Genomic DNA, 22,167 nt, shown 5'->3' with positions numbered 1-22,167 from the left:
GCCATAGGCATAGCATTGATCAGTGTTATCGGCGCTCTGCTGATTGAGCCTGCCTGTGCAGGCTCAGTGACCAGAGCGCCGATCGGACCACACGGAGGCAGGTGAGAGACCTCTGGCGGTCCATTTTAACGATCGGACCCCGATCGGTAAGTGACAGCGGACTCCCCCGCTGGAACGCACGTGACGTCATCAAGATGGTGGCGGCCACCATTACTGCACCGGAACAAAGGAGCAGGTAAAGTATAAGATACAGAATGCATTTGCAGTCTGTATCTTATACTTTACCTACTCCTTTATTCCGGTGCAGTAATGCCGGCCGCCGTCATCTTGATGACGTCACTTGCGTTCCAGCGGTGCGTTCCAGCGTGACGTAATCAAGATGGTGGCGCCCGGCATTACTGCACCGAAGAAGAGGATTAGGTAAAGAATAAGATACAGACTGCAAAGACAGACTGTATCTTCATAGATAGACTTAGGGAGAGATTACCTTTGATAATAGGGACAGTGAGTTTTAGGTGATAGGTTCTCTTTAACTGGCGAAATCTTCAGTGGGCCCCCTGCCTGTGTGGGCCCTGGAGCAGCCGCCCCCTCTGCCCTCCACCAAATTACTCTACTGGAGGAACTACAATCTCAACAGTGCTGCAGTATAATTTGGAGCTATACAGATAAAGGATAAAAATGTACAATGGCAGGGCAGTGTAAGGGACCATTCACACCGAGTAAAAGTGGCGAAATTTCAATTCTTTGGGCGGAGAGCAGAGGCATCGCATTGAATCAATGTGACAGGTTGAATTTCAAGCAGCGGGTTCCGCTTGAAATTTCGCTACTTTTACTCAGGGTGAGCAGCCCTAATATAGAGGAGAAAGGCTACTTTCTACACCTCATGTCACTTACCTTTTTTTCTATTTATTGAGGTAAACAGAATCCTGGCTCATTTAAGCCCCGCCCACATGTAGGATGGCTACTTTAGAGTGTAATCCAGGACTACAACTCCTAACATGTGGTAAGGTTTGGAGTCCTACAACAGTTAGAAAAGCCAAAACTGGAGGAAAATGGTTTATTTGATAATATAAGTAAATGACATACACTGCAGTGGTTGCAGATATCACCTGGTATAAAATGGTGGAGTCTCCAGCAACCAAAATCCAGACGTCTAAATGCTAATGGTTTCTCTACACATTTTAAAGCGACAAAAATGCCAGCCCCATTTTGATGAGATTAGATCCAAGAACTCCAGTGCAGCAAGGCAATAGTCCACTATCTAACTTTTTGAGCAAAAAAACATGAGGTACCAGGGATGGCTATTTACAGCCATTTAAATGTCTAATTAGTGGGTGTAGCGATCAGACTGTGCCCCCAATAGCTGCAGCAGTTCAGAGCGGGGGTCATGGCACGACCCCTCTTTGAACACCCCCCTTCCCCGGAGCAAGACATACATTTACATTCTTCTGCGGGAAAGGGTTAAGGATTTGAATCTGTATAGTCTGGAGGAAAGAAGGGAAAAGGTGACGATGATCAAAATCTTTTCATATAAAAGGACTAAATAAGGACTAAATAAGGTTCAAGATGGAAGATTTTTAATGTAAAAAAAAAAAAAGGAGGACACAGTAAGAGGTTAGTTGGGGGGGAAAGGTCAGAAACATAAGACATTATTAGTTTATTGAAAGAGTAGAAGATGTGGTAGGCAAATTTACAATAACTGAGTTTAAACATGCCTGGGATAAACACATATCTATCCTAAGATTTGGGCTGGGCGATTAATCAAATTAATTTGATTAATTCGCCCAGACTTTTAGAATCTATTTTTGAGAAAATTGTACATTACATTTTCACAAAAATCTTCAAATGCTGAGGCAGAGCCTGGGGAGGAAAGCGCCCAGCGGAGTCCTTTGTCCCTGCCCCCATAGTACATGATCTCCACTACTCACAGGGGTTCCTGGTCTCTGGAAGAGGAGGCCGCCGCCTCCGCAGGGACAGCTAAGTTTGGGTGACTAGGGCAGAGATGGTAGCGTCGCTGCGGGTGCTGGAGCTGTACATCAGGATCGGGGCTCCTGTGCAGCTCCAGCACCCACAGCGACACTACCATCCCTGCCCCAGTCACCCAAACTCAGCTGTCCCTGCGACGGCCTCCTCCTCCAGAGAACAGGGACCTCCGCGTGCGGCTGGGAGGTTGCCTGGGGTGAGAGAAGGAGGAAGTATGTGCCCGGGGGGAGTGGGAGGAGGGTACACTGGGTATGTGTCCTCCTGCCCCAGTTCTAATTGCGCATCCCCCCCAGTGCCCCTACTTCAGTTGTCCACTCCACACCCCATGACTCCTGGATATGCCCCTGCTCCTCATCTGTTCCTGAACTACTACTACTACTACTACTACTAAAACACCCCTTATCCACTATATCTCCAATACTACACCCTACCTAGATGAAGGCACAAAGAAGATCTCCTATACGGGGACGCAGAGGGGGCTTGTATATTACATGGGGGCATACAGAGAGCTCTGTTAAACTGGGAACAATACAGTCGTTGCCTCAACCATAATTAAAATAGTATCTGATGCCGCAAGGAGAAAAATGTTCTGTTCATTAGGCAAAAAAAAAAAAAAGAAAAAAAAAATAGAGATTTAAAATCGAGAATTGTCCATCATTTTGTAGAAATCGAGATTTAATTTTTTTGGCCATATCGCCCAGCCCTACCTAAGATAATTTTATGCCGACAATCTTCTACATGTCTATGTTTAGAGAAAATGGGGCTGATTTACTAATGTGTTCCACTTACAAAAAATTGACAGGTTTTTGTCCCTCTTACCCTAGGTCCCTATTTGTCCCTCTTACCTAGGTTGCTAGGTCCCTATTGTTACACAAGGCAAACAGATGTAAAATAAAAAAATAAAAAATCAAAAGTTGCTTGTGACAGTGTGACCTAGGTCCTTGTCATTCTCCAAAAGTGTTTCACCCTGAAACAATGCTTATGGGGTTCATAAGGGGAAGAAAAAAATTAAAAAACAAAGTTGTCAAAAAAGAGACTAATGCATGCTCCTTGCACCCGGCTGGTGTAAGCACGGCAATACATGCCTAGAATACACTGTGCATAACAGCTAATAAAGCAATGTCTCCCCCCACAGTGGAACGCACACTACACATTACATCTTGGCAAAGCCAGTGTATAGAACAGCAGTGTACTCTCTCTCTCTCTTTCTTATACACACACACACACACACACACACACACTCACTCAAGTGTATGTACAGTTCTCCATGTATACAGCACCAGGGTCAGCACAGTGTACATGGAGGAGAACTGCCACAGTATATAGGGGTGTGTGTGTAAATAATTTATTCTTGAAAATCAAATCTGCGATTTAAAAAAGTGAGCTGCCTTAAAGTGACTTTGTACCCACAATCTGACCCCCCAAACCGCTAGTACCTTTGGAAAGCTGCTTTTAATCCAAGATCTGTCCTGGGGTCTGTTTGGCAGGTGATGCAGTTATTGTCATAAAAAACATTTTTTAACCCCTTAAGGACAGAGCCAATTTAGATTTTTGCGTTTTCGTTTTTTCCTCCTTGTGCTTAAAAGGCCATAGCACTTGCATTTTTTCCACCTAGAAACCCGCATGAGCCCTTATTTTTGGCGTCACTAATTGTACTTTATGCAAAAATTCAGCCTGTCATTGCAAAGTACATAGCGAAACCAGAAAAAAATTCAAAGTGTGGTGAAATTGAAAAAAAAAACAACGCATTTTGTTTATTTGGGGAAAATGTGTTTTTACGCCATTCGCCCTGGGGTAAAACTGACTTGTTATGCATGTTCCTCAAGTCGTTACGATTACAACGATATATAACATGTATAACTTATATTGTATCTGATGGCCTGTAAAAAATTCAAACCATTGTCAACAAATATACGTCACTTAAAATCGCTCCATTCCCATGCTAATAGCGCTTTTATCCTTTGGTCTATGGGGCTGTGCGAGGTGTCATTTTTTGCGCCATGATATGTTCTTTCTATCGGTACCTTGATTGCGCATATACGACTTTTTGATCGCTTTTTATTACAATTTTTCTGGATTTGATGCGACCAAAAATGCACAATTTTGCACTTTGGGATTTTTTTGCGCTGACACCGTTTACCGTGCGAGATCAGGAATGTGATTAATAGTTCAGGCGATTACGCACGCGGCGATAGCAAACATGTTTGTTTATTTATTTATTTACTTTTATTAATAACCTGGGAAAAGGGGGGTGATTGAGACTTTTATTAGGGGAGGGGGATTTTTACTATTACCAACACTTTTGTTTTTACGTTTACACTTATACTAGAAGCCCACCTATTTTAGTGCACAGAGTGGTACTGTAAGGTTGACCTGGGTAGATCGCTCAAGTTGCCAAATCCCTCTACATCTGGTCAGTCTATGCCCACCAGTAATTAATATGGCTTTGCGAGGAATCTCTGCAGGAGCCACTGCTGATCTGGTTTGTCTAGACCCCAAATAAAACATAGAAAATATGTCAGTTTTACCACAGGGAGGATGGCATGAAGATAAAACTTCCCCAAATGGTAGCATGTGTTATGGTAAAATCCCTTGCCTGTCATTTTCAATGAAAAGACATACTCGCAGCGGGATGTATGTAAGGGTGAGCCCACTTAACTCCCCTCCGGCCGGTACATACCGTACATTACCTGCTCCGCGCTCCGGCTTGCTTCAGAGGAACCCGGTGTGTGGACGTCCCGCTCAGCAAATCAGTGCTTGAGATCTCGCAGTGGGGAGCCAATCTGGACCACTGTGCCACCAATAAGGTATGTACAGGCCATTTAAATGCCACTGTCAGTTTTCATAATGGCAGCTACATCGTTAAATAGTCAACACAGAGTATCACTCTGTGCCAACTCTGATAGCAGCTGAGAAGTTGCATGTATAGAGTATAGAGTCCTGAGCCCACTCTATACTATAATGATGGCAAGAGTTTTACAACCACAGCTCACTAATTGGCTGAGCGCCAGGAGCCCCCGAAGCAAGCTGGAGAGCGGACCTGGTAAAGTCTGTACCGGGCTGCGGGGGGGGTTAAGGGGGCTGACTTTTACATTCTCGCAGCGGGATGAAAATCCTGCGTCAAGTATGGAATCTCATTGAAGTGACAGTGAAGATATCCGCAGCGTGAAATCCGCTTCGGTTACGTTATATGTGAACCCACCCTTATGCAGATTCTTGCAGCTTTAGGCTAGGTTCACACTATGTAACTGTGCGGCTGTATTTTTTATGCGGCTGTAAATGTGCGGATGAAACTACGGCCGTGGGAAAAAATAGACATGCGGCTCAAAACATACGGTCATTTACTTGGAAATCTGGTTCAACTAAAAATAACAAAATCTTAAGAAAGTGATGCAAACACCCCTGGATGCATCTGGGAAAGCAGGGAAACAGTTTACATGAATTGCTATTACCGGGGTTTGCGATCCTCTGCACTAATGCCGATGTCTCTCATGGTTAATCTATTAAAATGATAAAACACATTTTCGTTGTAATAAAGTGCCTTTCGTTGTTCAATAATTAAATTTAAACGAATCCATCATTTTGCAATTAAATATACTGTTAAAATAAATAGATATATAAATAAATGTATATTTATATATATATATATATATTTATTTTTTGACAGTATATTTAATTGCAAAATGATAGATTCGTTAGAATTAAATTATTGAACAACGAAACTGAATTTATTTAATCGAAAATGTGTTTTATTAATTCAATATTAATTAGTACAGGAAGCTCCATAAGCCGTTAACTCATATTGCCGGCAAAAGAGCTTTCTGTACTAATCATCACTTTACTTTAATGAAAACATCAAATGTTTCTTCTAATTATGTTATCACAATAGCATTATTAGAAGAAACATTTAGAATTATATGTGCGCTCAGCTGATTGGCTGTTCGGCTCAGCGCACATATAATTAGCGGGTCCGCAGTGACTTCATTGTGCTGCGGACCAGCGAAGAGGACACATCAGGGTGAGTATACAGCTCTCCCCACCCCCTCCCCAGCACTGCACCCCTCCCAGCAAGGAAGGGGGGTCACTTAACCCCTTCCTTGCTGGGATGGGTGCAGTCTGACATCAGTCTGGCCCCCAAGGGGTTAAGGGGGATGCAGTACATCCTCCCTTAACCCCTTGGGGGCCAGACTGTAAGCAGCGATCTGTAAAGATGCTGCATACTGTAAAGGTGCACAACACTGCTCACAATGATGGGTGTTGTGCACCTGTTTGTGCGTTTTTTGTGTTTCTCCCTTTTGTTTTTCAGATATCGGTATCCTGGGGATTCCGTGGACTACATCGATGACCAGCTTTGTTTTTTTTTTTTTTTTTTTTATAAAATGGTCAATGAGGGTTGTGGGGGTGTTTTTATTTGAATAAAAAAAAAATTTAACTTGTGTCTTGTCTTTATTTCTTTACTTTATAGACTTAGTAGTGGAAGCCGTCTAATAGACGGAATCCATTACTAAGTTGGGGCCTAGTGTTAGCCGGTATAAAATGGCTAACACTAACCCCCTATTATTACCCCAGTACACAATGCCACCAGGGGTACTGGGAAGAGCCGGGTGCCAGTGGTCCCGGAGCATCAAAATTGGCGCTCCTGGACCGGGCGGCAGCAGGCTGGTAAGATTTAGGCTGGGGAGGGCCTAAACCAATGGCTCTTCCCACCCTGGTGTTACCAGGCTGCTGTCGTTTGGTTTTTAACCCGGCTGGTTATAAAAATAGGGGGGACCCTATGTGGTTTTTTTAAAATTATTTATTTATTTAAAAAAAAAACGCATAGGGTCCCCCCTATTTTTATAACCAGCCGGGTTAAAAACCAAACGATAGCAGCCTGGTAACACCAGGGTGGGAAGAGCCATTGGTTTAGGCCCTCCCCAGCCTAAATCTTACCAGCCTGCTGCCACCCGGTCCAGGAGCGCCAATTTTGACGCTCCGGGACCACTGGCACCCGGCTCTTCCCAGTACCCCTGGTGGCATTGGGTACTGGGGTAATAGGGGGTTAGTGTTAGCCATTTTATACCGGCTAACACTAGGCCCCAACTTAGTAATGGATTCCGTCTATTAGACGGCTTCCACTACTAAGTCTATAAAGTAAAGAAATAAAGACAAGACACAAGTTCAAAAAATTTTTTATTCAAATAAAAACACCCCCACACCCCTCATTGACCATTTTATTAAAAAAGTAAAATAAAAAACCGCTGGTCATCGACGTAGTCCACGGAATCCGACGTAATCCCCAGGATACCGATATCTGAAAAACAAAAAGGGAGAAACACACAAAAAACACACAAACAGGAGCACAACACCCATCATTGTGAGCGGTGTTGTGCACCTTACAGTATGCAGCATCTTTACAGATCGCTGCTTACAGTCTGGCCCCCAAGGGGTTAAGGGAGGATGTATTGCATCCCCCTTAACCCCTTGGGGGCCAGACTGATGTCAGACTGCACCCATCCCAGCAAGGAAGGGGTTAACTGACCCCCCTTCCTTGCTGGGAGGGGAGCAGTGCTGGGGAGGGGGTGGGGAGAGCTCTATACTCAACCCGATGTGTCCTCTTCGCTGGTCCGCAGCACAATGAAGTCACTGTACTGCGGACCGGCTCATTATATGTGCGCTGAGCCGATCAGCCAATCAGCTGAGCGCACATATAATTCTAAATGTTTCTTCTAATAATGCTATTGTGATAACATAATTAGAAGAAACATTTGATGTTTTCATTAAAGTAAAGTGATGATTAATACAGAATGCTCTTTTGCCAGCAATATGAATTAACGGCTTATGGAGCTTCCTGTACTAATTAATATTTAATTAATAAAACACATTTTCGATGAAATAAATTCAGTTTCGTTGTTCAATAATTTAATTCTAACGAATCCATCATTGTGCAATTAAATATACTGTCAAAAAATAAATATATATATATATAAATATACATTTATTTATATATCTATTTATTTTAACAGTATATTTAATTGCAAAATGATGGATTCGTTAGAATTAAATTATTGACCAACGAAAGGGACTTTATTACAAAGAAAATGTGTTTTATTAATTTAATATATTAACTATTAGAGGCATCGGCATTCGGCATCATTGCCGGCTATTTTTGAAGTACTCTGTACGGACCGCCTGTCAAGCCACGGCCGCATGTTCAGCCGCAAACAATGGTCTTGTTAATATTTTACGGGTCCGTTTACGATCGGGCCGTAGATTCATACATAGTGTGCACTGTGCAGCCGTATATCCTATACTTTCCAGCGTATGCATGAACCACCAAAAATACCGCCGCACAATTACAGCCGCAAATACAGCTGCACAGTTACATAGTCTGAACCTGGCCTTAAGCTGGGTTCATATACAGTATTTTAGTAAGCTTTATAAACTCATTTTTAAGTTTGGTATTTTTACCAAAACCAGGAGTGGGTCACAGAATAATCTTTCCATTAGTAACTTGGTTCCACTTCTAGTTTTAATAAAAATACTGACCAAAAATAGGACCACAATACTGCATGTCTATCGAGGCTTATTGTTTACAATATCCACTATGAATTTACATGAAGGGAATATGTAATCAGAAGATGAAATTTTTTTAAATAATGTTTTTATGTTAAACATATTTAAAGGGAACCAATCAGCACAATTGTTCTGATAAAGTTTTTAGCAGAACCGAATAGATGTTGTAAGAAGCACCCTGTCATGTCTGGGCTTCCTTCTTCAGTAACTTCATATCCCAGCAAAATGCATTTAATGTGATGTGCAAAGCACAGGGAGGCGGAAACTAGTCATCTGGGCGGTGTCCAGACCATAACTAGTCACGGCTCTCTGCCTGTCAGCACGCTCTGTGGGGGTGCCCAACAGGGTGGAGAAGCCCTTTTTGCTGGACTTTGCAGAAGTTGCTAAAGAAGGAACCCCAGACATGGTAGGGGAACTCGTTACAACATCTATAATGGTACTTTTACACGGAGCGATAATTCGCCCGATCGCAAAATTAACGATTTTGAATGAACAATGTTTTTTTTTTTTAGAACGATCAGTGTTTAGACGGAACGATACATCGTACGGAATAATCGTTTTGCGATCGCTTAAGCCCATCTCCCGCATAGGGGAAATCACTGAAAGACTGTTTACACTGAACGATCTGCAAATTTTTTGCGAACGATCAACGATGATTTGAGAACATGTTGAAAGATCAAAATGAATGATTTCTTGCTCGTCGCTTGATCTTTCGCAGCGTTTATAAGGAACGATTATCGCTCAAATGCAATCGTTATTGTGCAAAAACGAACGATAATCGTTCCGTGTTAAAGGACCATTAGGCGCTGATTGGTTCTTTTTACTAATTTTCCATCTTTCTATCTATATCAGGCATGTCAAACTCTGGCCCATGGGGGAGCCACAGTGTGGATGCCAGGAAAGGAAGTCCAGACCAGTCTCCCAGTGGGGGCACTAATGGGGCAGTAACTGACAAGTATATGGGGAACTTTTGTGGGGGCTGGCTACTATATGGGACAGTATAGGGAGGGCTGGCTACTATGTGGGACACTATTGGGACAATTTCTGTTAAGAAGATGCAGTTTTGTAGTTTCTTTGCACAATATGTAAATAGCATTTTGTTAGGGCACTGTTGGCCAAGAAGTGGCTATTCATTATACAACTTATGACTGACGATCTTAGCTATACAAAATTAATGATATTCATGGTTGTAGAATACCTACAATAACACATAGCCACTGTAGTAGTTATCTCTAATATATATGTCTCATTGCACCATCTTCTTTCATAGCTATGATATACAAATATACGTGTTGTATGTTGTGATGGTACAATTTATATTTAGATGATAAGCACAACAAACATTATTTGCATGGATGGTGGTGAGCGTAAAAACACCTCAGACCACAGTTATTACGACCTGTATGTGATTTTGTCTCCTTTTGTCTATTTTGTCTCCTTTGGCCAAGTGGCTTTGTGAAATTTAATATACATAGAGGATTGTGCAGTGAACTGTGATTTTTTTTACAGACTGCTGTGCAATAGTTTCTACATGTTCTTGTGCAAACACTATTTTATTTACCCTGTGTGTCGATTGGTCACATATACATGGCTACTGGCTTTTAATACTGTTAATCATGTATTTTGTTGAAGTCATTAATAAAGATTACTGATATTGATTACATTAGTGTCCTTTTTTGTAGGAGATATATTATTTGGATGGGTCTAGCTGTCCGCTCCTATTCCATTTGTAGAGTCTCTATTATATAACTAATCACATGATTGCGGCTTTATTGAGTGGTTGCTACAGTAGATAGTTACAACGTTGTTATGTGAGCCTTTGACAAGTATTGCCGACGATTCTATTTTGGATAATTTTATTATAATTTACACTTAAACATTGTATGATTCCTGCCGCAATGTATTGAGTAAGCGGTTGGATTTGATCGCGCTTGCATATGAATCAGACATCACATGAATTATATAGGTATACACCATTAATCAATTATATATAGATATAAAAGTGACCAGTATCTTGATACTTTCATACTGACTCCTGAGGAAGTTATGGAGACATAACAGAACGAGTGGGGTATACGTGATATTACGACATGATCATCTGCTACTTATTATCCTTCTTTTGGGTTTAGGGATATAGTTTTATTCACCATTTTCCTTATTCTGTTACTGTGTTGTTGTCTTTTTTGGACAGTGTGTAGTGGGCATATCTCAGCCCAGCTTAGTGTTTATGTGTCACCCCAAGGATTGTGGGGGCATACTTTTGGGGATACAGATTGCCCCATTTTAAATATATCTTGACGTCTTTTGGGCTCACATTAATAAAAGGTGTTATTTTTCTATTGATAATTTGTGTATTTGAGTGTGTTGTTTTTTTTTTAACAGTTGCTTTTTCTCTGTATACAATATTGGGAGGGCTGGCTACTATGTGGGACACTATTGGTTGGGAGGGCTAAATGGTTTCTCTTAAAGAAGCATTTTTTTTTTGTTCCCCCGGCTGCCACATATACTTACCATGATCAATGTCCCGTGATGAGACTTCGTACCAGTTCTGCAGCCCTGCTAGAATCCCACTGGTGCCCACGTAAGCTCTACAGCTTCAGCTCTGGAGGCCAGAAGTGAGGGTATCAAATGCATTTCTATGAGTGCTCTCATAGGGATGCATTGGAGCCCCTGACTTCTGGCCTTAATAGACCTATAGAAAGTAGAGGGTCAGAAAAGCGGGACACCGATCACGGGACACCGATCATCATTGGTAAGTATATGTGGCAGCCTGCAGCTGGGGAAACATTTAAAGAAATTTAAATAAAACAAATTCTTCTTTAAATTTTCTTTACCCTGCCCTCTACCTTTCTATACTTTCCATGTTATTATAATTTATCATTGCACAATGTTACCCATACATGTCCTTAGTGTCCATGGTGAGGTGGACTCGTATACTAAGGACATGTATGGGTAACATTTATTATCTTTGGATGGTGTTTTTTTTCTTTGTACTCACTGTATGGTTTATTTATTGTATGTAATACCAGCTCAGTGCCCAGTATATGTATATATAGGCTCTCCATTAACTGTTATTTATTTTGTGATATAGCATTTTATGTACAGGAACCTACTCAATCCACCGTTTTAATGGGGATTTGTATTAGCTCCAGCCCCCTGTTATGTATTTTTAATTGAATCTTTTTGATATTCTAATAAAAGACAAATATTTGTATATACATTGGTCTTGCATTCGTATTCTTTATTGGTTTTTATGTTTGACAGTTTGGGTGCGCATAGACCGCACTATTTGAGCCTTATATAGGATTATTCTCACCACTGGTGCTAAAACTAAGCACACACTCCCCCAGCCCCCCCCCCCCCCTCTCTGCTGGCAGCCTGACACCACACACTTCCCCAGCCCTCTCTCACTCTGCTGGCAGCCTCACACACCACACACACACTCCCCCAGCTACCCCCCCCCCCCCCTCTGCTGGCAGACTGACACCACACACACTCCCACAGCCCCCTCTCACTCTGCTGAAGGCCTGAGACAACGCACACACAAACACACTCCCCCAGCCCCCACTTCCACTCATTTCCTCACTGCTGTGGTTTCCTCTGTGTCCTGACAGCTGCTACTGATTTGGAGGTGGTGAGCCCGGCACATGCCCCTCCCCCTGCTTCAGGCCTTCAGTGAGGGAGGTCATGCGATCTCTAAAGGCCCTGAAATGAGACGTGAATGAGCAGGCCCAGCCGCTGCCTGCTTATTGTACATCTCACTGAAGGAGTGTGCAGCAGGGTAAATTTAATCAGGTCTCTTCCCTGCTGTGTGCCACTGTCTGACACAGACAGGAACCCACGCCTCACAAGTTAGGTGCACCTCACAGTTTGAGAAGCACTGGTATAGACTATGTACATGAGTCTTGCTGTTAAAGAAGCAGTTCACAAAAAAAAAATATATATAATAATTTTGCCCCCCCGGTAGCCGCTGGCGCATATACTCACGGAAGATGATAGATGCCCCGCGGCGTAGCTCTGTTCCCATCCCGCGGTGCCGTTCAAATCCGCCGCACGCTCATATCCGCCGGCCCTGTGAGTCCTCTTCTCTGAGCCATCATTTTACGCCGGAAGTCACTCGCTTTCAAGCATTCTCTATGGAAGCGCGTGACTTTTGGCGTTCAATTTACAAGGGAGAGAAGAGGAGTCACAGCGCCGGCGGAAGTGAGCGCGGCCGGATTTGAACAGCACCACGGGACGGGAACGGAGCTACGCCGCGGGACATCGATCTTCCGTGAGTATACATGCCAGCGCCATTTTTTGGGGTGAACTGCTTCTTTAAAGCGAATGTATCATTTATTTAAAGCGTAACTATAAAATATTTTGACCATTTAGTTTTAGTTAGCTTAGGCCATGATAAGAATTTTTGCAATATACATGTATAAGCTTAAATGAACAGTTTTTTAAATACATGAAGCTGAATGTGCTCTAAGCCCTATGTCTGCTTCTGTGTGACTGCATGTAAAAGGTAATATGACTTCAAGTGCTAAGTGCATAAAAATAAATGTGGTACTAAACAATTCATATAACATTACACCAATAATACAGATGAATTGCCAACCATTAGACCTTGTTCAGACCACTGTTATACAAAGGAGTCATGTCCCACATGCAAAAAGTCCCCTCCACCTCACCCTCCTGGACATAGCACTTTATTATCAATTATGTGTTTTATTGATTTTTAAACATGGAGATTAACAGACAGATGTGACAATGTAAACTCCCCTCGCAGGACACAACTCTCGAGGTTATTCAAACAGTAACACAATAACAAGGAGCCAATAAGACCACTCCGCCGACACTTGCTCTCGCGAGTGGTGTGTGGGTGCAGTCCAATGCGTCCTTAACAGCTTGTATTTGCTTTTTATCCCTAGCTTTTTTAATGGCTTTATTGCCATGGGCGTATAATGTTTGTTTAAAATGGAGGAATGATTTAGCAGGGCGGGCATATAGGACGTTTTTTAACCGTTCCCTGAGATCCCGTTGTGCTAATAAGCAGGACATCTTGTGCATCTTTTCCAAGGAGGCAATTTGAGCGAGTAAGGAGTCAATTTCCTTTTGCTGGGCCTTTTTTTGGCGCGACCCTGCTGAGATGAACAGACCTCTAATAAATGCTTTGTGAGACTCCCATACAACGGGCATGAGCATGGAGGGAGACACGTTAAGAGTAAAGAATTCCATAAGCTGTTTTTTTACATCTTGCCTTATCGCTTGGTTATCAAGCAAGGCTTCGTTCATACGCCACCGCCATTCCCTAACAGGTAAGTGAGATAGTGCGAACCTGACTTGCACTGGGGCGTGGTCCGAAATAGTGATCTGTCCTATATCCGCCCCCACCACTGAAGAAAGAAGAGAGTTGTGAGCGAAGATATAGTCGAGACGTTGATAAGAGGAGAAGGAGAAGAGAAAAAGGAGCAATCTAGAGAGGATGGATTGAGTGACCTCCAGGTATCTACTAGGTTCAGCTCCTGCAATTTATTATTTGCTCAGCGATTTTACTGGGACTGCCGACAATTTGGGGGAAGCGTCGAGTAGGGGATTCAAGGTGAGGTTCAAGTCTCCAGCTAGTATGACAGGACCCACAGCAAATAACCTAAGCTCGTCTAAAACATTAAGAAGCCAAGGGACTTGGCCCACATTGGGCACATACAGGTTGGCCAAAGTGTACGGTTGAGAGGCAATAGACACCCGCAGAAAAAAGAACCCTGCCCCCTGCGTCACTATGTTGCTGTAAAATCTGAAGTGGGAGAGACCTATGTATAGCAATGGTGACACCTTTGGAGGCAGACGAGGGGAGACAGGAGTGCCGCCATTGCGAAAAATATTTACTGGGCAGTTTGTTTTCTCTAAAATGCGTTTCCTGAAGGAAAGCTATGGATGCCTTGGCTTTCCTGAGGAGTGAGATAATGTGGTGTCTCTTATTTGGGCTGTTCAAGCGTTTCACATTAAAGGAAATAGTTGTAAGTGCAGCCATTGGAAGCAAAGAATCAAGCTACGTGGCCTGAGTATCGGGGTTAGGGAGAGAGGAGAGGTGTGTGGGTAGGGCATATAGGGCAGCGAGGGGGGGGGGGGGGGTCGGAGTTGAAAGTGGAGAAAGAATAGAGGGGAGATCTCCTTGGAGGCGGAGATAAGGTAAGGGAGGGGTAAAACACAAAGACAACACCGGTTACAAAAATCCAAAAGTACAGAGATATACACTAGGCTGAGACGGCCCCCAGACTCTTACTTTAGGTCAGGAGAGGCGTCCAACCCAGGATGTGAGATTCCTATATACAGTAGGATAATCCTGGAGTGGGGGAGAGGCCTAGTGCAAGGTAATAAAAGGGCAACAGTGCCAGAGAAGTGCGGTATGAGTCCTAAGTCATGCTGTGTGTGCGGTCAGGCTTCATCCCCCACCAGAGTCCTCTTTTTATGCTCTACCCTAAGGCCCGTTTATCACATACCATGTTGCAGCGGATTTCACGCTGCGAGTTCTGTAGCGCAGCGATACTCTTTCATGTATTATTCTATGGCTTTAAAAAATCACAACGGATTTTTCTTTCTGCTGTGAGAATGTTAACCCACTGCTGCTGAACTAATAATTTACCTGGCCACGCTCACACTTGCTTCTCAGGCTCCCGACTCCCTGACATCGCCCTCTGCCAATACAAGGCTGTAGCGGTGCAGTGCAAAAGGGAAATTTTCTTTCTTCACTACCTTGTCAGCCCCAGTGCGGGGATCCCAGTGGTGTGGTCCAATTCTGAAGGCACCGTCTGGTTTCTGTGCTCAGCAGCAATATTCCTCATATGTACTGCCCAGCTCTATGCAGAGTCAACAAACAAAGAAAAAGCCATGTCACACATGCGAGGGTGGCACTTCCCCAAAACAAAGTAGAATAAGCTGCATGTAAAAGTGAAAAAGTATGGCAAATTTTATTAGTACACAAGAACTATAAAGTGCAAAACATACAAAATAAAAGCAATTAAAACCACAACATACAGAGGCCCATGTTAAATAGACATGGAGCCAGGACAAGCCGACATGTATAAACACTATAACCCCTCTATGGCTAATAGTACTGACTCACAGCAGAAAATGATGTAAGTGTATAAAGGTATGAGCAATGATATCTGTGTGAATAACTGAACTCTATGGACACAAAACAACCAGTGGTAACAAAAGAAAAAGAAAAATAGCAGAAGATGTAGGAGTCTAGTAATAAATAAGATCAGGTATCACCAGAGGGGGAGTCCATGTCAGGGTCCGAGAAACCCCACGCGTTCCGTCTCGAGACTTTCTCAAGGGTAAGGATACAGAGACTTGTTAGACATACATATAGCACTTATAATTAATGAAAATTAGTTACCATGTCCGCAAATGAGTGACCATGCCTCTTACTAAGTATAGATCTCGACCTGTGCCTCCAAGATGGCCGCGGCGTCACCAAATAACCACTACGCATAAGGAAACGGCTACCAATAGCCTATTACAGTATCAAAGCTTCCACCCACGCCACTTACGAGATGGAATTCCCGTAGGACAATTTCTACGAGTACGGAGGAATTGTTCCCTCAACACAGATTTTGACAGGAATGCCAAGGATTTGACGCTTCGTTTTACAAATAGAGGTTACCCACGGGGAGTAATCTCTCGAGCTTATCGCAGAGCAAGACATACAGAGAGGGAACAAATATTCATCCCTAAAACCCGCCCAGTGGAAAATAAGGTGAGACTTATTACACCCTTTAACAATCAATGGCAGGACATCTATGGTCTGTTACAGAAAAATTGGAACATCCTCTCTACAGATCCAAGATTGATATCTCACATCACATCTACACCCTCGATTACGGCTAGGAGGGCGAGGAACCTCAAAGACCTACTTACCAAAAGTCATTTTGTAAGACCTCATACCACAGTGGGGAGGGGCCTACGCACTGTTGGCAGCTATCCCTGTGGTGGCTGTAATATCTGCCCTTTTATGATCACAGCAGGGGAATTTACCAACCCGGTGGATGGACAGAATATAATCTTACGAGAGTATATTAACTGCCGTACACGGAATGTGATTTATGCTCTCTTATGTTCTTGTCCTTCGATTTATGTTGGACAGACATCTCAAGAATTGAGAAAGAGGATCCAACATCACACCTCCACCATCCGGAAAGCTGCTAGATCCAAGGTCTTGTTACCAGATATGACTTCTGTGGCTGAACATTTCTAGAGACATCACAATGGTAAGTATGACTGTATGAGAATCATTGGATTGGAGCGGGTCCAGTTGGGGATCAGGGGGGGTAATATTACGCAGAAATTGCTACAGTGCGAATCCAGATGGATTTACAAATTACATAGCTTGAAGCCAACAGGTATGAACGAAGAATTGTTATATACCGGATACTATAAGTGATGCTATTTCCTATGTTTAGTACTTGTCTACACCTCAGCGTCTTGAGTCTTTGTCTTCTAATCGGATGTCCTTTCTATCTTTCTCTTTCTTTCACTTTCATATTTTTTTCACATCATTACACATTCTTTTCTTCACTACATATTCTTTTCACTGTTATTCACATTATCTTAAACCTTTTTTTTTTTTTTTTTTTTTTCCTTACACTCACACACATACACACACTTTTCACAGTCCTCTTTTTCTCATTTCATACATCACACCTTCTATTGGTTTGTTATTTTTCACATGTGTGCATGTCTTAATTATACACTTATTTTTTTTGCAGTGGCCTTTGTATTCACACTTCACCAGTCATCCGTATCTGATGTCAGAGTATATATTACCCATAGACCGACTACTGGATATGAACACCGTCCAGAAACAGCCCCAATACATCTTTGTGACCCTTTTGGATCTCCCTTTGGACTCCAATAGGAATCGCTGCATTTCCCTTATATGGATCCTCATGCCTTGTTCTGGTGAGGGGGAATATGATATGACCTTCTCTCCATTTTTCTGTGAGAGACGTTCCTGCGTTGTTAATTTTCCCTTCTTTTGAGAGACACTTATGCAAAATGCAAATCTAGTGCCAATCTTTGGAGAAATATGACGTACTCATGAAATGGCCTGGCTCTGACTTTCCATCTGATTTTCCACCTGTTTATGTGTGCTACCTGATAAATTTCCTAACGAGTTCTCAACATTATCTGTTATATATATATGTGTAAATTTTTTGGTTAAAGCTGCATGTGTTTTGGATATTAAAAATTTATATTTAAGTATATATACATTGTATACGTTAGTTACACCCACTTAGATGTCTGCTAGCCTCTCTTGGATCTCGACCTGTGCCTCTGCTCATTGGCGGCCGCTAGATATTTGTCCTTATGCCCCACGAAATGTCTGTATATGGAAGGTTGTGTCATAACCTGGTTGCTATCTGAGTATTGTACACCCGGCAGGGACATTTATTTATACGTTTACCTAAATATTATGCTATATATATAGCCTATGGACGCAACGTCGGTGCCTGTATGTGCTTGAGTATCCATTCGTGGTTAGTCTGCACATTCTTTACACTATTGCTAAGTCTGTTACGTATTATATTTGTGTTCTCGCGGTTTTGTTTTTGGTTTGTTTTTTATGGGATTTTCTAAAAGTCCCATTTAAATATTTATTTGGCGGATGTAGTACTGTGTTTCATATGGTGGTGCACGCGCATAATATTAAGTGGGGAGGAATTTCATAGTTAGGGTATATGCACTTTTTGGATATGAATTATATGGATTGGGTTGATCCCAATTTGTTTGGTTATTTGTATATATTGGTTGCACATAAATGACTATTTATTCATCGACCTATTTATATGTGTTTTCTTGTTTAGCACTTTACCTTGTATATATGTGTGTCCATATTTATTATATTATATATGTATTTTTTATTTAGTTGTGTATAACAGTAATCTATAATAATTATTTAGTATCAGTACATATTTATGTATAATAAGACATAATTATTTAATATTTATTCACAGCACTTATTATAATTGTTTCTTTCCCACCATATCATGGTTTAAATATATATATATAAATTTATAGAATCAACCACTAAATATTAATTTACAACATGGCTATAGGATTAGTTTGTATTTGAGTTTTTTTTGGGTGTTATATATAAGTAGAATACAGACTATGCGATTTTTGTGTGGTGCACACTGGGGTGCATGGTTTTAATTGACAACGAATTGGGTTAATGGCTTGACTCATGCCGGGGTGTGTTAATCTTGCTAGTATTTACTTGGTACCAATAAAGTTAGACTATACATGCCACTGCCCACAACATTGGAGGGTGGTACCTCCATCACGCGCATGTGTAGTGGAGACTCGGGGACGCAGCAGTATAAGCAGTGTTGCTGTGTCGGCTTTTATTTTGTGTCAATAAAGTTGAATCTTTTACGTCATTGCTCACATCATCGGAGGGTGGTGCCGCCATCATGCGCATGCGTAGTGGTTATTTGGTGACGCCGCGGCCATCTTGGAGGCACAGGTCGAGATCTATACTTAGTAAGAGGCATGGTCACTCATTTGCGGACATGGTAACTAATTTTCATTAATTATAAGTGCTATATGTATGTCTAACAAGTCTCTGTATCCTTACCCTTGAGAAAGTCTCGAGGCGGAACGCGTGGGGTTTCTCGGACCCTGACATGGACTCCCCCTCTGGTGATACCTGATCTTATTACTAGACTCCTACATCTTCTGCTATTTTTCTTTTTCTTTTGTTACCACTGGTTGTTTTGTGTCCATAGAGTTCAGTTATTCACACAGATATCATTGCCCATACCTTTATACACTTACATCATTTTCTGCTGTGAGTCAGTACTATTAGCCATAGGGGGGTCATAGTATTTATACATATCGGCTTGTCCTGGCTCCATGTCTATTTAACATGGGCCTCTGTATGTTGTGGTTTTAATTGCTTTTATTTTGTATGTTTTGCACTTTATAGTTCTTGTGTACTAATAAAATTTGCCATACTTTTTCACTTTTACATGCAGCTTATTCTACTTTGTTTTGGGGAAGTGCCACCCTCGCATGTGTGACATGGCTTTTTCTTTGTTTGTTGACTTGCATTAATTTCTCATGTCATATTGGGTTGAGCACCCCACCTCACAGATTTAAGTAGTGCCTTGTCCTCCATTCTTTGTTTTTGCTCTATGCAGAGTCGGGCCCGGCTCCCCCAGTGTAAAGACATTTCCTCTGTGACGCACCTCCATTAGAATCAAGCCTCAATTCTAATAGGCGAGGATATCACTACACTGGGAGGATAAGGGCGACATTTTGAAAAATGGACCATGCCACCAGGATCCCCACGCCAGCAAGGTAGTGAAAAAAAGAAATTTCAGTTAGCAAATGGTACATTGGCTTTAAGCAGGAAAAATGGCAGCCCCCATAATATACAAAAAGTGGGGAAAAAAAATTACTGACTAATCAGTAAAAGAAAATCTAGGTGATACATGCTCTTTAAAGTGAATCTATCATCAAGGCTGCTCAAACAAAGTGCCATCACCACCACGCTGACTGCAACTGTGGCGATCTTTCACCCATCTACCCCCCCCCCCCCCCCCCCCCCCCCCCCCACACACACACACACACACACACACCAGATAGAGGCATTTTTTGTTTTATGCAAATGAGCTGTTGGCCTGGTTCTTTGGAGATGCGCCCCCAGTGCACAAATATCTCTTCTCCATTTATGATGCACTTTATAAGTATGCATGCAGGTCCCGGCCAGGCCCAGCGAGATCCCGGGCAGCCAGAAACAGAGCGGGGTATGAATGCAAATATCTCTGGAATGGAGTGGCAGATCTATGAAAGAACGGCAACATTGGAATCATAGTGCATAGAATGTATAACAGATTTGCTCTTATCAATCAGATTGGTTCTCACAACCAAATTACCTTTTTAGCAAGTGATGGTTAGCAGTCTATCAAACAGAGCGCAGAGCAAAGTTGTTTGAACCCACAGTGGCTATTTTAATGTCAAGGGAAGAAAACAGCAGCCAAAATATTTTTTTATCTAGATTTAAAACATTTTGTTACTTACCTGCCACTAATCTTACTGTACCCAAGATCCCACAAATAGGTCTTGTAATAGCTGAAGGTGGAATGTCCTTCTTCGCTGTAAGATATAATTTTTATTGTACTTTATCATTATCATTCATTCCTACACAACCATGATGTCATTCTAAACCCTTGTTCCTAAGCAGATAAGTATACCCGATGCATATTTCTGTTATACTGAGTAAACAGCAGAAATGGAGTAAAACCCACTTTTTTATTAACAGATAATAAGGGGAATTTTTTCTTGGTAAGGTTGTAAGCCAATTCTTTGGCATACGAAAGTCATAGTTTTGTACCCCCAAAACAGAGTCAGGAAAGTGAGTGGGGCTTAGTGGAGATGGTGACACTGTAGGCTCAATGGATTTCTGTAAGCATAGGCAAACTGTTAAAGCCTACCTGTCGCAAAATATTTTTAAGAAATTATTTTTAAGCAATCAATTTTAAAGGGTCATCAGCGCAAGTAGTTTTGTCAAACATATACTTGTAAAACTTGTTGATAGACACCTTGCATAATGAACAGATGTCTTTCCTTGCGTGAGCGTCAAACGCCTAGGACTTCCTGTGCTTGGTCTTTTTTTTTCTTTTTTTTTTTTTAAGAGAGAAAAGACCAAATATTGGCAAGGAGGTGGCAGGACCACAGTTTGGGATGTATACCATTGATTACAAAATGTCAAGATTCAAATAAACAGTATGTTGCAAAACTGCTTGCACGATCACAACCCCTGTTGCCTCTTTAAGATATATGATAATGATTTATGCCTCTTATCATTCTGTCTAGACAAACTGTCTTCCCCTGTGAAATACAGATACACCAGGTTGTTTGTCATGTATTCATACTACACAGACCTGGACTTTAAAAATTGATATTATATTTAATCAATGATTACAATAATTAATTGATAATCATTGACTAACACTGATTATAATCTGCAACAGTACTAAAGCTTTTGTTCGACTGCTTGAAGATATATGTACACATAAAAAAAATAAATAAAAAAAAACTGGCACCAGTTATTTCAGAAATCTATCTAAGGGCCAGTTCACAGAGTAAAATGAACGCGGAATCCCGCCAGCCTCTGTGTCATACAGGCAGTCTATGGAAGGGCTTGCACCTCTCTCCGCTCAGAAGAACTGACATGTCAATTCTTCCAAGCTGAAAGTCCTGTAAGAAATGGAGGCTTATGGGATTCCGCGGAAGAATCCTGGCCCTAACACAGTCTATGTCAGGTGCACGGACTATGTTTAGGGTAGCTTCACACACAACAGAGCGTAAAATCCGCTGAGGATCCCTTGTCATTCATTATGACATACTCGCAGCAGGATGTTGTACTGATTGGCTAATCGGGACGTCCAGCCGGGAACCCCTGAAGCAAGCCGGAGCGTGGAGCAGGTTAAAGTATGCTCCGGCCAGCGAGGGGTTAACACGAGTCATTTACATACTCGCAGTGGGATGTTTTCTCATTCAAAATGAATGACAAGGGATGCGCAGCAGATTTCTCAGCGAATTCGCTGCATAAAATCAGCTGCGGATCCGTTGTGT

At 42.0% G+C, this 22,167-nt stretch overlaps 1 protein-coding gene across 1 annotated transcript in view; it reads right to left on the bottom strand.

Annotated features, from left to right (window-relative positions):
* SACM1L (SAC1 like phosphatidylinositide phosphatase) overlaps window positions 1–22,167 on the bottom strand; it is a 146,382-nt gene that overhangs the window by 104,795 nt on the left and 19,420 nt on the right. Inside the window, exon 3 of the mRNA XM_069958554.1 lies at window positions 20,611–20,685. Within this exon, the coding sequence (XP_069814655.1) occupies window positions 20,611–20,685 (75 nt within the window). The remainder of the gene's footprint in view (window positions 1–20,610; window positions 20,686–22,167) is intronic.

Source organism: Dendropsophus ebraccatus, chromosome 2 (genome assembly GCF_027789765.1).
Source record: "Dendropsophus ebraccatus isolate aDenEbr1 chromosome 2, aDenEbr1.pat, whole genome shotgun sequence".
Classification (NCBI taxonomy): Eukaryota; Metazoa; Chordata; class Amphibia; order Anura; family Hylidae; genus Dendropsophus; species Dendropsophus ebraccatus.
This window is presented reverse-complemented; position numbering and strand designations above follow the sequence as displayed.